General features: G+C 39.7%; 1 protein-coding gene across 3 annotated transcripts in view; it reads left to right on the top strand.

The window, feature by feature from the left end:
* Window positions 1-19,812, top strand: part of NPAS2 (neuronal PAS domain protein 2) — a 117,712-nt gene that overhangs the window by 35,710 nt on the left and 62,190 nt on the right. For all 3 annotated transcript variants that reach the window (XM_068268271.1, XM_068268269.1, XM_068268270.1), the window contains exons 5-7: window positions 2,666-2,755; window positions 6,777-6,897; window positions 8,029-8,142. In XM_068268271.1, coding sequence (XP_068124372.1) covers window positions 2,666-2,755; window positions 6,777-6,897; window positions 8,029-8,142 — 325 coding nt within the window. The remainder of the gene's footprint in view (window positions 1-2,665; window positions 2,756-6,776; window positions 6,898-8,028; window positions 8,143-19,812) is intronic.

The following is a 19,812-nucleotide window of genomic DNA, read 5'->3' as shown; positions in this document are numbered from 1 at the left end:
CCATATTCACGCGTTATCCAAACACACTGCATACACGGTGTTAGAATAACGCAGTCCCTTACAACCTATAATATAGCAGTTTCCAGATACAGTAAATTGGCCAACCTTCTAAGAGATGCAAAAGAAAAAGCAAATGAGGAATTTAGGGCCACAAAGTATATAAAGAATAACACGTAGCTTTTAATTATAATTTAAGATCATCTTTCAGATATGGTACACAATGTAAAAGTCCATATGTCACCTTATCCTGGCATGATTAGCTTAATGCACGTTTCACAGCCCTAACAATGTCCACTTCTTAGAGGAACAGGAAATTCCTCTATGCACTTTTGTGCATACTTAGCTAAAGCTAAAGACTGAAAGAAATTCTGATCAACTGCTTTTCAGCTTATCCTATTGAATTCATACCTAATAGGAGTTTATCTGCTAACCATTCTAGGATGACTTCAATAATTAGTTATCTACTTCAACAAAATTCCTTATTTTTAATTAAAGCTGTGATTTTAAAACGTGACCTGATTTGCAGTGTATGTTTTGCATGTACTGACAGATCCACTAGTAGAGTAATTAGCTTTTTTTGCTATGCGATTCAACTACTTAATCCATAAAGTCGTAACTATTGGTGGGAATAAGGACAGATCTGGGAAACCTGTTATTATATCTATTATATTCAGTGATGCATTATTATATCTATATCTACAGTATATATTATAGTAAGTGATGTCACAGATGTGGCAGTTTGCAGAGTTCATATTGAAAGTCTATATAAATTTGGCACAAAATCAACCATATGCATTTAAAGGGAGTCTGAAGTGAAAAAAAAATGCAGATACTTACATAAGGAGAGGGTCCTGAGTCCTATAGAACCTTCCCATTCCTCTCACGGTCCCCTTGTTCCAGCGGTGGCTCCCCCATTCAAATCTCTCATTGTGGAAGCCTTCAGAAGTCTTCGGGAGCCTGAGTACAGTGTGTTATAATGAACAAAAACACAGCAATGCATTGCAATGATCCCACAATGGGCCCATTTACATAAGCAAGTTGGCTCCGCAGTGTATTGGTTTCCATCATAAATATGCGTGCCGAGCTATCGGCCACCAAACAACATGCAAGTTACAAATGATTGGCAACAAGATAACGTTTGTTGAAACGCATGCATTACTGGGAGACGCCAATTTTGAAATCTGTTGCTATGTGCTGTGGTTCACCACAACTCACAAGATGTGCACTGCTTATACAACTGTATGGGCAGTGCGTTTACATGCAGCAGCACAGAGCAACATTAATTGTAGCGTAAATACACTCTTATGCTAGGTACACACTATGAGATTTTCTGTCAGATTTACTGTCAGACTGATTATTTCCAACATGTCCGATCGGATTTCCGATAGTTTTCTGCACGTTTTCTGTTCACATCAATAGTAAATCGATTGGGAAACGATTGGAAATAGATCGGAAATCAGATTGGACATGTTGGAAATAATCGATCTGGCAATAAATCTGCCAGAAAATCTCATAGTGTGTTCCTAGCATTAGAGAAACTCTGATACCCGTGCTAACAACAATTTTTTATCATTGGATGGTCAATGAGATGTAAATAATTCTTGATGCATTATGCAAATTTACGCAGCTTGAAAATAACCCAAATAAATCTCACCTTGGCTTTATTCGATTGGTCCATGTGACAATAAATTGCATATAATTTCCACAATGCTGCATCAACTCAAGATTATTTGCATCTCATTGACCATGTCTATGGCTTAGGCCCCATACACACATCAGACCATAGTCTTTTGAAAATGAAAGATCACAGACCAATCTTACCACCCTTCCTGTAGTATGAGAGCCATACTCTACACAGTCTATTCTATGGAGCTGAACTCCACATCAGAAAAAAATCTTTGCAAGATGCTGCACACACAGGTGCTGTACAGACACAAAAGATCAGTATCTGCAAAAGATCTGTTCCTGCCAAAAATCCATTCCTGCAAATTGCAATGATAGTCTATGAGATCTGCAGATCATCATACACACATGATTTAACTGACATTCATCTGCAGATTAGATCCACCAGGATGGATTTTCAGATCTGCAGATGATTGCTTGATCTGCAGATGAATGTCAGTTAAATCATGTGTGTATGATGATCTGCAGATCTCATAGACTATCATTGCAATTTGCAGGAATGGATTTTTGGCAGGAACAGATCTGTTGCAGATACTGATCTTTTGTGTCTGTACAGCATCTGTGTGTGCAGCATCTTGCAAAGATTTCTGTCTGATGTGGAGTTCAGCTCCATAGAATAGACTGTGTAGAGTATGGCTCTCATACTACAAGAAGAGTGGTAAGATTGGTCTGTGATCTTTCAGTTTCCAAAGACTATAGTCTGATGTGTGTATGAGCCTTTAGTTTTCAAACACATTTGGATTTAATACCTTTTCTGCTAAACACCTCTTACAATCCTAAAGCCAGGTAAAAGCTATGTAAATGAAATCATTGCACTAATATATTTCAGATTTATATTAACTGAAGATGCTGTAATTTTTTATTTATATTGCTCACATCCTTATGTAAAAGTGATAAATGAGCTAAACACCAAACTCACAAAATGAATGTACAGTAGAAGTAAACTGTATTCTTGTGAAGTAATTCTTAGCTATTTTAATAGGCTCTTGATGGCTTTATTATTGCGGTGACCACAGATGGAAGTATTATCTATGTGTCTGACAGTGTCACACCACTTCTTGGGCATTTACCTGTAAGTAAGCATCACATTTTGTACGGTCTACTTCTGTCTCGTTTTAGCAATCTCATCGTGCTAAAATTATGAATGTTCTCCTACTGAGGTTTGCACAACGCATAACCTATAAACATGGTACCCAATAAAAATAGCGCCAGAGTAGAAGATCAGTACAATTACCATAGTAAAATATTGGTAATGTTTACCGATACTTTACTATGTCCTAACCTAACCCTGCTCTCGCACAGAACCCTCCCTCTACCTATGCCTAACCCTAAACCTAGCCCCCCCCCCCCCCCCCCCCGGTGCTGCCAGTAGTGATTGACAGCGCCGCTCGCGCAGGCGCAGTACAGGCCGACCACCAGGTTGGCCTGACGTCATCGCCAGGGCTTGGGAGGGAGTTGCGACGAATGGATGCGGGGAGAGCTGCGTCAAGGGACATGCTGGGAGTTTGGAGCTGGAGGAAGCCCCCGGTAAGTAGCACTTATTTTATCCATGTTTCCCTGATGACTCCCATTCCCCTGGCTGTCTAAAGGTGGACACACACGATACAATAAAATGATCCGATTTTACGGCAATTCGATAAATATGATCATATCTCCCGAAAAAAATCAAAAGCTTTTTTTCATTCGACTGCAAAATCCGATCGGATTTCACGTTTTTTTCGATTTTTATCGAACTGGAATGCCAGATATTTTTCTTCAATCTTTCTAAAGATTGTATGGTGTGTGTTAGATTGTCAATTTAATAATATACACACCCTAGGAATTTTTTCTGATTTTCCAATCATTTTTATCATAATTGGGGACAAAACTGAACATACCGTATATACCGACGTATAAGACGACTTTTTAACCCTTAAAAATCTTCTGCAAAGTGGGGGGTCGTCTTATACGCCGAGTATCAGTCTGGAGGTAGCGTCAGTAGTTGGAGGTGTCAGGCTGTGGTGAAATTACCTGTCGTGCAGTCTTCCTGTGAATAGAAAAGTAGATTGCGCTCTGTGTTTAAAGAAAAGACTTGCTGTAATAGTTTCTTGCGAGCAGCCGCTCGCGCGGGTATCAGTGCGGCTTCCGGGGTCACCTGACTGGTGACTGACTGGTGACGTGTGCGCTCCACAATACAGCCCAGAAATCTCATCAGTAGAGCGCACACGTCACTACTTTTCGATTCACAGGAAGACTGCACGATTAGGTAATTTCACCACAGCCTGACACTGGGGTAGTCTTATACGGCGAGTATACGCCAACCTCTATATTTTAACTGGAAAGTTGGGGGGTCGTCTTATACGCCCAGTCGCCTTATAGGCCGGTATATACGGTATGTGTGTGGTACATTGGTCATATTTTTGAAATGTTACAATCAGTCAGAAACATTTATTGCAGTTCTAAAATTGAACAGATATTTTAAAAATGGTATGGTGTGTGGCCACCTTAACTTTAAGCAAACCCCCTGGTGTCTTATCTTAACCACCCCTGTGCCTAACCCTAATCCACCCTCACCCCCGCGTCTAGCCTTAACTTGTAAACTACCCCGCCGCCACCATAGGCCGCAATAGTGGCAATGAACAATAATTATGGCACCTGATAAATAGTAGGCGCTGGGTGTTCATTGTGATCACAGCTTTTACTATTGCCGCCTCCTGCGTTATTTTACCTGATCCATTGCAGCAAGGCCATCAACATTCATAGTATTAATCATTATTAATTGTTATTAATGAACATATGATTTTGATCACTGGTACATATCATAGAACACTTTATCCTTCTTCGATAAATAAAACCGTACACAGTTTTGGTAAATCATAACAGTCTAGTGCTCTTTGGAAAAGTAAGGCCGACCACCTACATATGAAGGAGTATAGACTAATGATGAGTAATTTCTAACTGTAAAAATGGCAGTGTCAGATCAGTATCTTAAAGAGAAACTCCAACCAAGAATTGAACTTTATCCCAATCAGTAGCTGATACCCCCTTTTACATGAGAATTCTATTCCTTTTCACAAACAGACCATCAGGGGGCGCTGTATAACTAATATTGTGGTGAAACCCCTCCCACAAGAAACAAGAAAAGTTCGTACTCTTGGCAGTTTTCTGTCTGTGAACCTTGCTACATTGTGGGAAATAGCTGTTTACAGCTGTTTCCAACTGCCAAAAAAAACATGCAGCAGCTACATCACCTGCCAACAGTAAAAATGTTCACTGGAGTTCCTCTTTAAAAGAGGGTTAGAATTTTAACCACAAGAGAGTGTAAGTACTATTTAACCTGAGGTTTAGAATTTTTTTAAGGGTTTTGGTATCATTTTTGTGTCCACAGTAAAAAAAAATAAAGGGCAACCAAGGTGACATGTGACATGATGAGTTAGACATGTGTATGCACATTGCCAAGCGCACAAATAACCAGGCTGTTTCCTTTTTTCTTTCTCTGCCTGAAAAAGTTAAACATCAGGTATGCAGGTGACAGTTTCTGTCCGGGTCAGACTGGGTCAGACTATAGCATAACACTCACTGATAAAGATTTCTGAGAGCAGGAAAGAGATAAAAAGGGGCAATAATTCATAGATTTGAGCTCTGCCATATTTCAATGAAGGTGTCATTGAGCTGAGACAATGACAAGTAAAAACTTAAAAACTAGACTTAAATATAAATAAAAACTGTGGGATAACTAAAAAAAAAAGTAATTTTTAGGAGAAGGAGGATAGATACAATTGTTTTTCTCATCAGTTTAGTTTTACCTCAGAAGTCCTTTAAGTAAATTGTAGACCTTATAAAATCACAAATTATTAGGTACAATACATGACAAATGTGATGCTCTGTAAGGGCCCATTCACACTAGAAGCGCTTCTCTGAGCATTTTGTGATTGATTAGCGGTTTTTAAAATCGATCTCATTCACTTTCATTAATATCGCGGTAAAAATCACGGAAAATCGCTGGGATTGCGTATGCAAAAATCTCAACGATTTTTCTGCAATTTTTTACCACGATTTTAATGAAAGTGAATGGGAGCGATTGAAAAAAAAACACTAATCAATCGCAAAACGCTCAAAAAAACGCTTCTAGTGTGAATGGCCCTAAAGCTTTTTAAAGTGAATCTGAAGTGAAAATAAACCTATGATATAATAGTTTATATGTGTAGTACATCTAAGAAATAGAACATTAGTAGCACAGTTATGTGTCTCATATTGTTTCCAGTACAGGAAGAGTTAAGCACAGACACAAGGAAAACATAACAGAAATGCACACTGTATGCATTTAAAGAGTTTAGCCTGTGTAATTCTCCCTCATTTGTGTCTAATCACTAGTTGTAATTTGATCTCTCCCCTGTGTCACCTGACTGCCTATGACAGATAAGCAGATAAGCCCATTTGAAAGTACAGGCTGTAAACAATATGTCTTCTTCCATGAATCAGGAAGTAGACACTGTGCAGATTTATTTTAGGATTGTATCAGCTGTAACTAAGAAATGTTTTTTGTTTTTGTTTTGTTTAAAGATTATTATGCTGTTGTGTATCTTTTAGAGCAGAGAAGAATTCTGAGTTCAGGTCCACTTTAAGAAACTTCATCTATGCAAAAAGCTTCTCTGAACTCTCCGACCAAGCTTGGTCGGCTAGTGATGTTTTCTGAAGCACTTATATCAACCTGTCTCTCGACCTTGTGTAAGGTTTTACTGCAGGAAGGTTCAAAGGGTCTTTAGCTCTGCTCTGTTTCATAGTTTAAAATACAGAGTGTAGTTTTTAAACTACAAATATTAGAGAATTGTGCAATGTTATAAAAAAAGCTATATAACTGAAAATAAAAATGAGAATCTTCTTTGCTGCTAATGTTCTATGAATTACCCGTACTACACATACAATTCATTATACCATAATTTTTGTTTGTTTGTTGCTTCAGTGTCACTTTAATACCCATATTATAAAAGAGAGAGCCCAGGAAATGCTCTGTTTCACCAAAACAATCATTTAAGAGGTTTACATTGTGGCAGAGGATGATGAGTGTCACATCCATTGTTCATGTTCCTGTCTGTGTTCTTTCTCCTGAACAGTCTGATATCATGGATCAAAACTTGTTGAATTTTCTGCCAGAACAAGAACATTCGGATATCTATAAAATCCTGTCATCGCATATGCTTGTAACAGATTCTGCAGCTCTCAGCTACTTGGGCTGTAAGTTATTTCTGGATTTGTTTTAACCTGTTGGAGGATGGGCTGTCATTAAAAAATAATAGTTTTGTGTATGTATTAAAGGAGAAGTCTAAAAAGTTTTATTGACTTGATATTTTAATAACAAAAACATAAAATGATAGTAATATGAAAACATTTTGGTCAAACTGGATGGACATTGCAATTGGTCAGACATGCTGAAGAAGTGATTTCTGGCAGATTCAAATAGAGGGATCCAATCTGCCAGAAATCAACTGGAGAATCCATACACAAGTACTGTAGCTATTGGGGGGATCAATAAGCATGTATGTGCTCACTATGTGCTCACACTCACGTGTTATGTTACACTACTGTATGTAAACTCACTGCCCATGCAATTGTATGAGCATGTTCACATCTCCGCATTGAGAAGGTTGTGTTATCCTATTTCACTGTGTGCAATGATTTTCTGAATAATGTGTCCCAGTATGTGCACATTGCATAGACATTGACTTGGCTCTGAAATAACGTGCACAGCACAGTGTGCAGTGCAGTACACGCACATTATTATACAACAGGGACCTTAGCCCGTTTCATAACGGGCTCTAGATCTGTCACTGCCGCCACCTATCAGCGCGCATGCCCGCCCGGCTGGTCCCCTGCCTGTCCTGCTCCTGTCCCAACAACGGCTGTCCCTGCAGCACACGCGCTGAAGCGCAGACGCAGGGACACATACACACGGACATGGGACGCAGAGACACAGGTTTTTTTATTAGGTAGGATGCACACATTGTACATCTAATTTATTCTGCGCTTTACAGAAAATGTTTTATCTGTTGCTGCTGTTTCTGCTCTTGTGACAGAGATGCAAGCATTTCCTTTCAGCGTAAATACTCCCAGATCTCCGAAGACAGGGACAGCTAAAACAGAACAAAATAAAAAACTAGTGCTTATCCTCTATTTCCAAGAGAAACTCTGTTAATAAATCCTGTGTGTATCTGGCTATAAATAGTAAAACTGACAATCTGCTCTATTGCATATAGTGTCTGTGAATGATGTGAAAGCAGCAGCAGTGTATTAAACAAATGCTGCTGTCATTTCAAGTTTTAATAGTCTTTTTATATTTCTTTTTCTGCTTTTCTTTCTCTTTTTAAGCCGACAATGACTTGGAATTTTGCTGTCATCTTCTCAGAGGCGCTTTAAACCCCAAAGAATACCCAACCTATGAATACATTAAATTTGTAGGAAACTTTCGCTCATGCAGCAATGGTAAGAATCTGGTAAAATATGTATCTTTGCTTGTACTGCAATTTTATGTTCAGTCTCAAAGCATGCCACATTGTTCCTGTGTTAATATTAAAAGTGGTTTTGAAGAATCAATGAACTTTGCCTGCCATGAGGTAAGTTCACATTGGATCCTTTGATGTATATTTTAAGGGTAAGTTCACATTGGCTTATACCCCCCTAGTGACCAGGCTATTTGTTACAATTCGGCACTTCATAAAGTTAACTGTTTATTGCTCGGTCATACAACTAAGCACCCCAATTAATTTTACCTCCTTTTCTTCTCACTAATAGAGCTTTCTTTTGGTGGTATTTGATTGCTGCTGCGATTTTTTTAAAAAAAGATTTATTCAAAAAGATCTTTTTTTTGAAAAAAAACCCCTATTTTTTTATCCCCCCTCCTCCCCCGTAAATTGGCCCTCGACAAAGATATATACACTACACTAAACATACATAGACATATGCCTATGATAGGGATTAGATTGTGAGGCCCTCCGAGGGACAGTTAAGTAACAAGGTATCCTCTGTGCAGCGCTGCGCAAGATGTCAGCGCTATATAAATATATTTTATTATATAGATAAAAAAAATTAGCCTGCCAGCACCGATCGCTGGCAGGCTGATCGCTGAGGCCTCCTGTGTACAGTGATGGAAGCTCGCGCTCGTGCGAGCTCCCATCAAATCACGCTCCTCACGAGATGACACCATATGGTGATGAAGATGAACAACAGAGCCACTCTGCCACTGCCAATCTGCGTTAGGTGGTCAGCGAGTGGTTAAGGGTAAGTTCACATTGAATCCGTTGCAATATGCATGTGGCACATTGCAGTGCATTTTAGTATCAGTGGTTTCTGGTAACGTGTGTTGCAACACACACTACGTTGTCGCCATAGATTTATAATGCCGGTGCAACGTTCACATTGGTAGTGCACAGCTCATCTCACATTATTATGATGGACCCCGATGCAGTGTGGAGCACCAAATTCTATAGGCACATTGTGGGGCCATTGTAGCACATTGCTGTGCGATTACATCTTACATTAACTGCTATATTAAAAAATAGGTCCTGGTATGACAATAATGATCCATTAAATTGGTGCAGGGTAATGCAAAAATGTGGCATTTTAGAGAAGAACATAGAGGCAACTGGAGCACAAATAGTGCAGGTTTGGGGAGAGAGAGTGTGAATGCCATTCACAAGATAAAATTGCTGATGGAAGCAACTAACCAGTCAAGGCAAGTGGAGATTATAAGCCCATCTCCACTCGGGTGCTTGGTCTTCATTAAGTACCTCTTTGGCTCCTCTGTGTCCTCTTCAGTCATTGTATGCTCGCCCCAAATGAAGTGGGGGGTGAGGTATTATAGAGCACGGTATTATAGAGGGTACTGCATAAAGAAACACTAAATTGGAGATCAGAAAAATAAGAAGCAATAGAATAGGGAGGTAGTATAAGAAGCAGCACCATAATAAGGGATAGTATAATAAAGAGTACTGTTATAGGGTAGAACTACAATTATGGGGTCTATAGCAAGAAATACAGACACACTACTATAATAGGAAGCAATGTAAGCAGGAAATGTAGAATGGGGCTAAACAACAAGGATGTTACAATGAACAAACACACCCACTTTTAAAGACCATGCATCCTGCAAAATAAATCCCCACTCCCCCCACTAATGCAGGAGTTTCTTGAGATACAAAAATTATTTAAAGTGTTCCTCCTTTGTTAAAAAGGTTGAAATAGGCTGATTTAGACAATGGCTGGTGTCGCGTTTCATGGGCTCTTGCCCACTATCTCAAAAGGCCAATATTCATGCCAGAGTAATAATAAGACCAAGCTCTGAGCATTAACCCCCCCTGCCCCCTTCCCACGGGCACACATACAGACACACACACTTGTGTGATAATAAATGGCTTCATGCAACCATTAATTACACATGAAAGAGAAACTTACTGTTTTTGTTAGTCTCCCTAATACAATATTTAGGATACTTTGGCTTTGGCTGTATGGCTGTATAACAAGTTTAATGAACCAGTATTTTCTCTATTCAGAACACTTATAATACACAACCATTAACAGATGGAAGTATAAAATGCGGCTCATGTAGAGTGACTCATGATGCATTTCTGCTTTTTGTGATATTACTAACATATTCATAGATATTCATAGATTACATAATATCAATTAATTAAAATCTAGTCACTGTGCAATATTATTAAACTAAACAGACAAACTATGGCAAAAAAAATCACTGTTACAAATAAAGCTGTCTTACAGAATTGAAGATCTTGGGGCTACTGTACAAACATGATTATAGTTAACATTGAGAGTTTGCCATCAGTTCATGTCTCAGCTATATTATTGACTGCTTCTTATGAACTTTAGCTGCTACTTACATAAATAAAGGGATGGCAAGCAGAGGGGTAACCAAAAGCCAAGGGCCACCCTAGCAAAATGTAGGAAAATAAGAGTCCATTTTAACCATAATACTCTTGCATTACGTAGCAAAGAGAGAAGAAAATGTGAGCCTTGCTTCAAAAGCAATCTATGCGAACAGTTAAAGGACCACTATGGTGAAAATTTTAAAATTTAAAATACATGTAAACATGCACAAATAAGAAGTACATTTTCTTCCAGAGTAAAATGAGCCATAAATTACTTTTCTCCTATCTTGCTGTCACTTTTAGTAGGTAGTATAAATCTGACAGAACCGACAGGTTTTGGACTAGCCCATCTACTCATGGGGGATTCCTGGAATATTTTTTTATTTTCAAAAGCACTTAGTGAATGGCAGTTGCTCCGTCCAACTGCTAAAAAAAAGTGTGCAGGGAGGCTGGTCAGCATCTTTGTATAAATCCTTTTCAAGGGGTATCTTTATAAAGAATAAAGGCCATGCTGAGAATTCCCAATGAAGAGATGGACCAGACCAAAACCTGTCAGAATTCCACTACCTACTGTAAATGCCAGCAACATAGGATAGAAGTAATGTATTGCTCATTTTAATCTGGAAGAAACGTTCTTATTTGTATGTGTTTACATTTGTTTGAAATTTTACTAATTTTTGTGGTAGTGGTCCTTTAAATATTGTTTACAAAAGAGAGTAATCTGTAATCTGGCACATATCACATACTTGTGGGGGTAAAAATGTCCAAAATGCTCAACCAATGGTGCTTTTAATGCTTAAAGAGGAACTGTTCAGTGTGGTGAACATCAGATGCTCAGTGCTGCGGTCGCACTGAGCAACCATTGTGTCTTGTTTATTGTGGCGGTTATCAGAAGCTGGCAAGCATTCCGTCTGTCTGTCGGTTGTCTGTCTTTGTTATTCAGTGTGGTGGACATCAGATGCTCAGTGCTGCGGTCGCACTTAGCAACCATTGTGTCTTGTTTATTGTGGCGGATATCGGAAGATCAGAGCTGCGGTCGCTCTGAGCACTCTTGCTCCCTTGTTCATAGCTCCTGGTGTGAACTGTGTAATCTCCTTCACAAGTGCATCCACTCTATTACATAATATCACCCAGCTGCATAGTCTTGCTTGCTCTGGTGGTACTCTGGTTTTATTGGCCTCAGTTGCTATACCTTGCACGTTAAGACCTGGGGGCAACCAAAGTCAGGAGACATATTCAATGCCCTGTTCAAGCGGGGGCTTGTCTATAGGTGAAGACTGTGTGCCGAGCTCAGAGCTACGGCACTAGATTGGGGTATAGTGGCTGAAGAAAAACGAGATCTGCCAGGCATTACAATTAGATACTGAAACCTTAGTGTAAAATGTAAGTTGGTGAATATGAGATACCACAATAAATTTAGGAGGTAATCATATTGGTAGAAATGACAGCATGGTTCATTACGTGGGAATCTAGTGAGAACATATATTAGTTGACAGTCAATAAAATGATGGTGATGAATGTTTTCATCCCTTTTCAGGTTTCTTATAACTTCATTATTTCCGTCCATCTTTTTTTCACCATATTTCTAATTTGTGGTGGTGGTGACTGTTTGCTGATATTTCACTGTGGAAGTAAGACAAATGCAGAAGTAGTGAAAAGGTGACAAACAGCAATCAGAAAGTAGTGTTTGTGAAGACTTTTGCAGTCTCTACTGGGGCTAGGGATATCTTGAAACACTTTACACTTTTTGTCCAAAGGAGTCCTGGGGAGGGGAAGTTCCACAAGCCAGCATGCTGCTTACAGTAACATTTCTTATTTTCCTAACTGGTCGCCCTTCAAAGAAGAACCAGGCAGCCAGAATAACACAAGTACAAACTAACTCTTGCTGGTAGACGTCCCTATGATGACCCTACCTTTGGCTGGTTGTAGGTCCAACTCCAAGAGATGCAGAAGGTTGTGGCCCCAGAGAATCCCGCAGTGAATCTGCATTAAAGCAAACCTGAACTGAAAATAAATGTACAAGATAATGAATTGAATGTGTATTAGTAGTATAAGTAAATAGGACTTTCCTGCAGTCTTACATTCATACTTTGAGTTTAAAGGTACACTGAGCATAGGCGCTGGGTATGCTTTTAGGCATAAATGAGGAGGGGTATACACTCACCAGCCCCTCCCTCTCTCACTAGTCCCGGTCTAAATTCTATTGAAACCACGACTCCTACAGAAGGTCACGATGTGACCCGGAAAATGACGTCTGCACAGGCTCCGTCTCCTCTAATTTCTTCCTCCCCTCTGCCGCACGGTATGCTTCATAGTTCTGTGCACAGAACTATGATGCGCGGCAGAGTGGAGCCCCTGCTCAGTGTCTCTTTAAGTGCTGCAGCTCAGACATGAAGTGTAAACAGCAGCCATGACTGTGTGAGTTAGAGTCTGGTCCGTTCTCCCACACAGAGAGAATTTATAACCATTTGAACATTTCAGCACTATGTTGTTATCAGAAGCCTTTGTGCAGACTGATAAAAGTGTTTTGTCTTTTATTTACATTTCAGGGGAGCCGTGACTGAATCTGACTGCTGTTTGACTGCCTCAATTGCATGTATAAAAGTACTGGTCTAATAAGTCTTGCAATGCAAAAAAATAGAAAGAGAACACAGGCAAGCACTAATTAGGATAGTTACTGCATGTGCCCATGTTCATCTTATCATGACACATGTCAGTTCAGGTACGTTTTAAGCCAGCAGATGTATGTTATTATTTATAAAGCACCATTTGCTGGTGAGAAAACATATCCACACTCTGGGGTAGAGCATTGGCTTCCTAACCTCTGCTGATTATCTGTGGCTGTGATGGATCAAAAAAAAACCTGAACTCTGCACACAATAAACTGGCTCATCAGTATGTCAATTTTTGGTTATTCTAATGCCAGAAGTTATGCACTGATCAGGATAGGTTACAGTTAAGTGCTCTGGCAAGAGAGCTTAGTGTTACTATATGGCTCTTAAAGTGTACCAAAGCTCCTGTAAATAAAAAGTTTTATACATACCTGGGTCTTCCTCCAGCCCCAGCCGGTCTGATCGCAATACGTAGAGGGCGCACTTCTCCTGTGTATATTGGCCCCGAATGGCTGAAGTGACGGAACCTGGTACCGGAGCTGCAGACATCGGAGGATGGCGGCGTGGGAGCGATCTGAGCTTATGGTGCTGGAGGAAGCCCCAGGTATGTATAAAACTTTTTATTACAGGAGCTCTGGTTTCCTTTAAAGTGACTCAGAGATGAAAAATCAAAAATATTTTATACATGCCTGGAGCTTCCTCCAGCCCCATCCGCCTGGATGGCTCTCACGCCACTGTCCTCCGATGCCCGCAGCTACGAAAACCGGGTCCCTGCACTTCCATCAGTCAGAAACAGTCTAGCATAAGCGAAGTGTGCTGTTTGCTTATCTCTCCAGCAGCCACACAGTTATGCGCTGATCAGGATAGATTACAGTTAAGCGCTCTGGCAAGAGAGCTTAGTGTTACTATATGGCTCTTAAAGTGTACCAAAGCTCCTGTAAATAAAAAGTTTTATACATACCTGGGGCTTCCTCCAGCCCCAGCCGCTCGAATCGCGATACGTAGAGGGCGCACTTCTCCTGCGTAGGCTGGCTCCAGTGACGTCAGTGACGGGACCCGGTTCTGGTAGCTGCGGGCAGCAGAGGACGGCGGCATAGGAGCGATCCAGGCAGATGGGGCTGTAGGAAGCCCCAGGTATGTATAAAAACTTTTTGATTTTTCATCTCTGGTACCCTTTAAGGGTAGGTGGGGTGGCATACATTGGAAAAGGATGCTTGTTGAAGCCACTTGTAGAATATTGGTAAAATTACTGATATTCTACTATTGGGCACTGGCTGTTGACAAGCTAATTTGGATGAATCACAGTCTTATTTTTTAATATTCACTGTTCAGGAAAACAGAAAGAGACTTTAGACAATGTCTTAGGGCTAGTACTATATGTACCTATGTTTATCTCATTTCTCTTGTCAGGTATGATTTAAGGTTAGGCATCAATTGAAGTTCGGGTACAAAATTATATACTTACCTAATGAGAGGGAAGTTTTAGGATCCTATTGAGGCTTCCCTCAGTGCTCAGAGCATGGCCCCAATCTGGAGAGGAGCCAGACTCAGCGACGGGGGACATTGGATCACCAAGGGAAGCCTCAGTAGGATCCTGAGGCTTCCCTCTCTTCAGGTTAATATCTTATTTTGATCCAGAGCTTCGGCTTGGGATCACTTTAAAGAGTTAAGGTTGGGTTAGGGTTATTTGGTGGATAAAGTCAAAAAATTACTTTGGTTAAGGTTCCATACAAGTGAGGGTTAGGTAAAGTGTGTAATTGTTAGGCTAGATAACAAGATTTAGGACTGGTTAAGGACCTCACATGGCCATTAAAACCTGTTATTGGGAGAAATCTTGGCTTTAGAACTCAGCACCTACTTTTTAATGTATTGGCGCCACAGTCTTGTGTACACAGTTCCACCAGTTCCATCTCTGGTGAAAGTTAGTGAGGACTGATTAAGTATACCCAAAGTACATGTGACATGATGAGACAGATATGTGCATGTACAGTTGCAAACATACTCTTCTTCTTTTTCTTCTTTTTTATGTGTGAAAGCGTTAACTATTCAGTTATGCAAATGCCAGTTTCTCTCTAGTCTGGACCTTTTCTAACTTTACAAAAATAGAAAATGGCACAGGTCCCAGATATGTGTACCAGATAATCAAACCATTTATTGAAAAAAAAATTTGGGGGGAATTTAGCATAATCTTCACTTTAGCCATAACTGTAGCCATAAAATTCTTGTCTGGCAAAAAACAGCTTCAGAGTGCAGGGGATATATAAAAAAAAGGTCAATAGGGCATATATTTTTTGCTGTAGGATACTGAGCCTGTGCGAAAAACTGTATCATTCATATGAGACAGTACAACACTAAAACTATGTTTTTAGCTTCAAAAAAGAAAATTAAACTGTGGGATTCTAAAAATAAATAAATTTAGAATTAGGAGGATAGATACAATTGTTAATTCACCTTGTTTTTTTTAAATTCAGAAATTTTGCTTAGAAGGATCAAATTGTTATTTACTTTGTAAACAGCACTTCAACTTTCTAAACACATTTGTAAAACACATTATTGGCATATCAGTGCTTACATCAGTTTATAAATAAGATGAATTTTGAGAAGTCACAAACCCGTTTTAGAGTTCAGCCATTGAAGAGAAGCTAAAACATTGGTCAGTTTTTCAGTTGTAGCAAATTTTAAAATGATGAAATCGTTGTCTGCTGTAGAGAAAACTCATATTTAACTATTTATAAATAGCAATGGAAAACAAACAAATGAGTATGTTTACAGTTTGTATTCTAGAAAATGTTACAGCAACTTTAGGGAATCCAAACTAAACAGGTTCAGCAACATTGATCTTTATTGCGGTATTAAAAAAAAGGTTTGGTTAAAGTTTTTACAATTTTTTACAGCTCTTTATTAGGCTTCTTTTAGAGTGAATGTATTAACAAAAGTTACAAGTTAGTGAAAACACGCACAAGACTGTCTGCACTTTATTTGCCTTCTTTATTCCAGAGACTAGCTATTGAAATGCTGCTGGTGTCTTTCCAAATAGGTCATCCTCAGCAGAAATTCCTCAGCCTGCCTTCCAGAAACCACACTGCGTTTCGTTCACATCCCTTACAGGCAGTGTGACTCAGTGCCCTTATTTCACCTCGGAGGCCCAAAGCATGTTTATAACATGTAGAAAACAGATCGGGGAGGGACGTACATAATTGTGTACTGACTTCACATGCCAAATGTATTTTAAAACACTTTTTGGTATGAAGGATTCAGAGGAACGCCAAGCCCTATTGCAGTTTATTGCCATTTACTTGGTTTTGATTCCCGTAAGAGTGGCTGAGGTTTTTTTTCTGTGTGACTAATTGTTTGAGACAATACAAATGACAGTGGGTTATTTGTACCTAAAAATACTATGATCAAGTATTTTATAAAGAATGTAAAAACTTTGTAAAGCCACAATTATCCCATATTATTATAGGAAATTTGTATCTATACACGTGTTATTACTTAGCAACATGAACTGAGACCCCTGGTAAAACACAAGTAACAGACATTTATTAGTGTTATATCTTGTATGTTGTTTTTACTTACTATAAAGCAGGAAACATTTTTAATAGATGGAAAAACTGTTTTTATTCCAAAATGTTATGAATTATTTTTCTAATGGTGCCCATACACTACAATTCAAATTTTCGATTTTCCTGTTTATTTCATCAAAACAATCGAATAGAGTGAACATTTAAAAGAATCCTTTTTTTTCAAACAAGAAAAAACGAACCATTCAATTTTTTCTATAAAAATCTAATCAAACATGTTGGAAAAATCTGGGTGATTGTTTGTGAAATTGTACTGTGTATGGTAGGTTGTATAAGAAAATGCTGGAAGATAAACCAACTTTTTAATTATATTCGATCAAACAAAATGAAAAATTGTACCATGTATGGGCACCATTAGAATGTTACTACTGTTTTATAAAAGCCCTTTGTGAAGGGAACCCATATACTTTGTTTGCAAAAGTGCTCCTGACTTCAAGTACACTTTAAGCAAAGATTTGTACAGTAAAAAACAGACTACTTTCATAGGCCAAATACTGGAAATTCAAGGATCGTCAGTCAGTAAAAATTAACCACTTCAGCCTTTAGGGTTGTTGCGACTTTATGCATCTGCAGTTGTCACATTTCTGTGTTCCTCCCATTCATTTGCCATTATCTTTATTACTGCTTATCGTACCTGGATGATCTACCCTATATCTTGTTTTTTTTTTCTGCCAAAAATTAGGATTTTGGGGGTGATGGTTTTTATTAATTATTTTATTCTCTATGCATTTTAAGGGGGGAGGGGGTGTGTGTGTGAAAAATACTCTATTTTCCATTTCCATTCACTATAGTTTTAAAATAAACAATGCTACCATAGATAACACCCACACATTTTATTTGTTCATTTATTCTGATTAACCCAACATTTAGATTATGTCGCTAGTGCAATGTATGGGTATAATATATTATTTAGAATTAAAGGTGTATTTTTTCTATATTGTGTTTTAGTAAATACCCTTGCAGCATACGTATTTAAAAAGCTGAGTCCCTAAGGTAACAATGTATGTATTATATTTAAAATTCTGTCACTATGTTTTCCTTTTTCTTTTAACAAGCTTTTTAGTTTGGTAAAGAATACATGAAAACAACATTTTATTGATTTTGATTTAATTTGTCATAGTTTGTCACTAAAAGAATTTACAAGACATAGGCCTCAGCCCTGAAACACCTTAAAATGTATTCTACAACTTATCACAGCTAAGATCATACCATATGTCTCTCAGTTGATAGCTAGTTTGGCATCTGGATTGAGTTTGTCCCCACCTAATTTTTATATGACCGGTGTCAAAGCTATTAGACACATCATATATGTAATAAACTCAATGCACAGCAGCCCAATATTCTCAAGGTGCGCCTAGGGCCTTTTTGCAGGCCTTTTTCTTTTTTTCGTACTCATTACATCGCCATTCTTTGTTTACATAGCCACAGAAGAGTCAGAACATTAGAAAACGGCCACAAATGTCACCATTAAGTAAGTGTAACAACTGTGTAACGATCGGTGTCAGCACACAGAGAGAATCTGATCATTGGTGATCTGCAGTATCACCAAGAATACAGATATATACCTCATTATTGATGATCTGCAGAATCACCAATAATACAGATATAGTACTAACCTCTGGACACCTGTATATTTCGTGAGTGTTTGGTGCAACAGTACTAACTTTAAGTAAACCACCTGATGAGCAGGTGGTCCTAGGCAGTATGGGAAATACTGCTCTTTAGAGAAGCACAAGAACCTTCCAGCAGCCTGAGACCTTCCAAGGGGTGGAGTCTCAGGCTGAAGTTAGGAAGGGCCAGTGAGTGAGTAACACCTGAAGGTGGATGTCACTAGCTGATCTGGAGACTATCTCCTAAAGGGGAGAGATAGCTCTCGAGGTCGGGCAAGCCAGGTCGGCAACACACGGACAGATAAAGTACAAAGACAGAAGGCTGATTCGGTATCCAAGGCAGGCAGGGTTGGCAACGGATAATCAGATATGCGTGGTACCGAATCAAATACCGGAGGGATAGTCAGGAAAGCTATAGGTCATAACAGATATCAAACAATGCCTAGTCTTGGGTGTGAGGTCCGTGGTCTCTACACCCTGGAACTAGTCTGAAGTAACACAGAATGATAACACAAGTTCCCTATTCTTGGGTGTAAGGTCCGTGGTCTCTACATCCTGGAACTAGTCTGAAGTATAACAGAATGATAACACAAGTAATCTGGCTCAGTGTGAATTCCCAGGTCCTCCTGGTTCAAACACACTGTTGGATCTGACTAAGGTCTGAGTGCTTCCACGTAGTGTTCGCAACGGCAGACAACTTGTGACTGGCCAGCAGCATCTATATATAGAGCAGCGCTCTTTGGCACCACCCTTAAGTGATAGACCAATAGTTACTAGCTCCGAGGTCAGCTGACCAGCCTGGTCAGCTGATCCCCCCTTGGCCGTCATAAAAGTTCTGCCTCTCAACGTATTCCTGAATCTGTGTGATCTAACAGACCCAGCCACACCAGACGCATGCTGCTGCGTGCAAACCACCACACTGGACGCGGAACCAGACGCCTTGCTATCAGTACATGCGGCGGCTTTTCCGCGTTCTCTCACAGTACCAGACGCATGCTCCTGCGTGCAAACCGCCGCGCTGGACGCGGAATCAGCCGCCTTGCTATCAGTACACGCGGCGGTTTTTCCGCGTTTCCTTACAGTGCACCCCCCCCCCCGAGGAGTGGACTCCGGACACTTCCCACCAGGCTTTCCAGGGTGCAAGTTATGGAATTCCTTTTTTAATTCCTCTGCGTGCATACGACAGTCTGGCACCCAAGTTCTCTCCTCTATGCCATACCCCTTCCAGTGAACCAAATACTGCGCAGAGTTCTGCACAAGCCGTGAGTCCAGAATCTTTTCAATTTCATACTCTGGTTGGTCATCAATCAACACGGGGGGGGGGGGGGGGGAGCGGAATCCACGTGTTCTGCCGGCTTGAGCAAGGACACATGAAATGATCTCACACCTTGCATGCTGGTAGGGAGATCAATGGCATAAGTGACATTATTGATCTTTCTGGTCACTGGAAAAGGACCCACAAATCTGG

Source organism: Hyperolius riggenbachi, chromosome 2 (assembly GCF_040937935.1).
Source record: "Hyperolius riggenbachi isolate aHypRig1 chromosome 2, aHypRig1.pri, whole genome shotgun sequence".
NCBI lineage: Eukaryota > Metazoa > Chordata > Amphibia > Anura > Hyperoliidae > Hyperolius > Hyperolius riggenbachi.
Note: the sequence above shows the minus strand (reverse complement) of the source record. Positions and strands in the feature narration are given on the sequence as shown.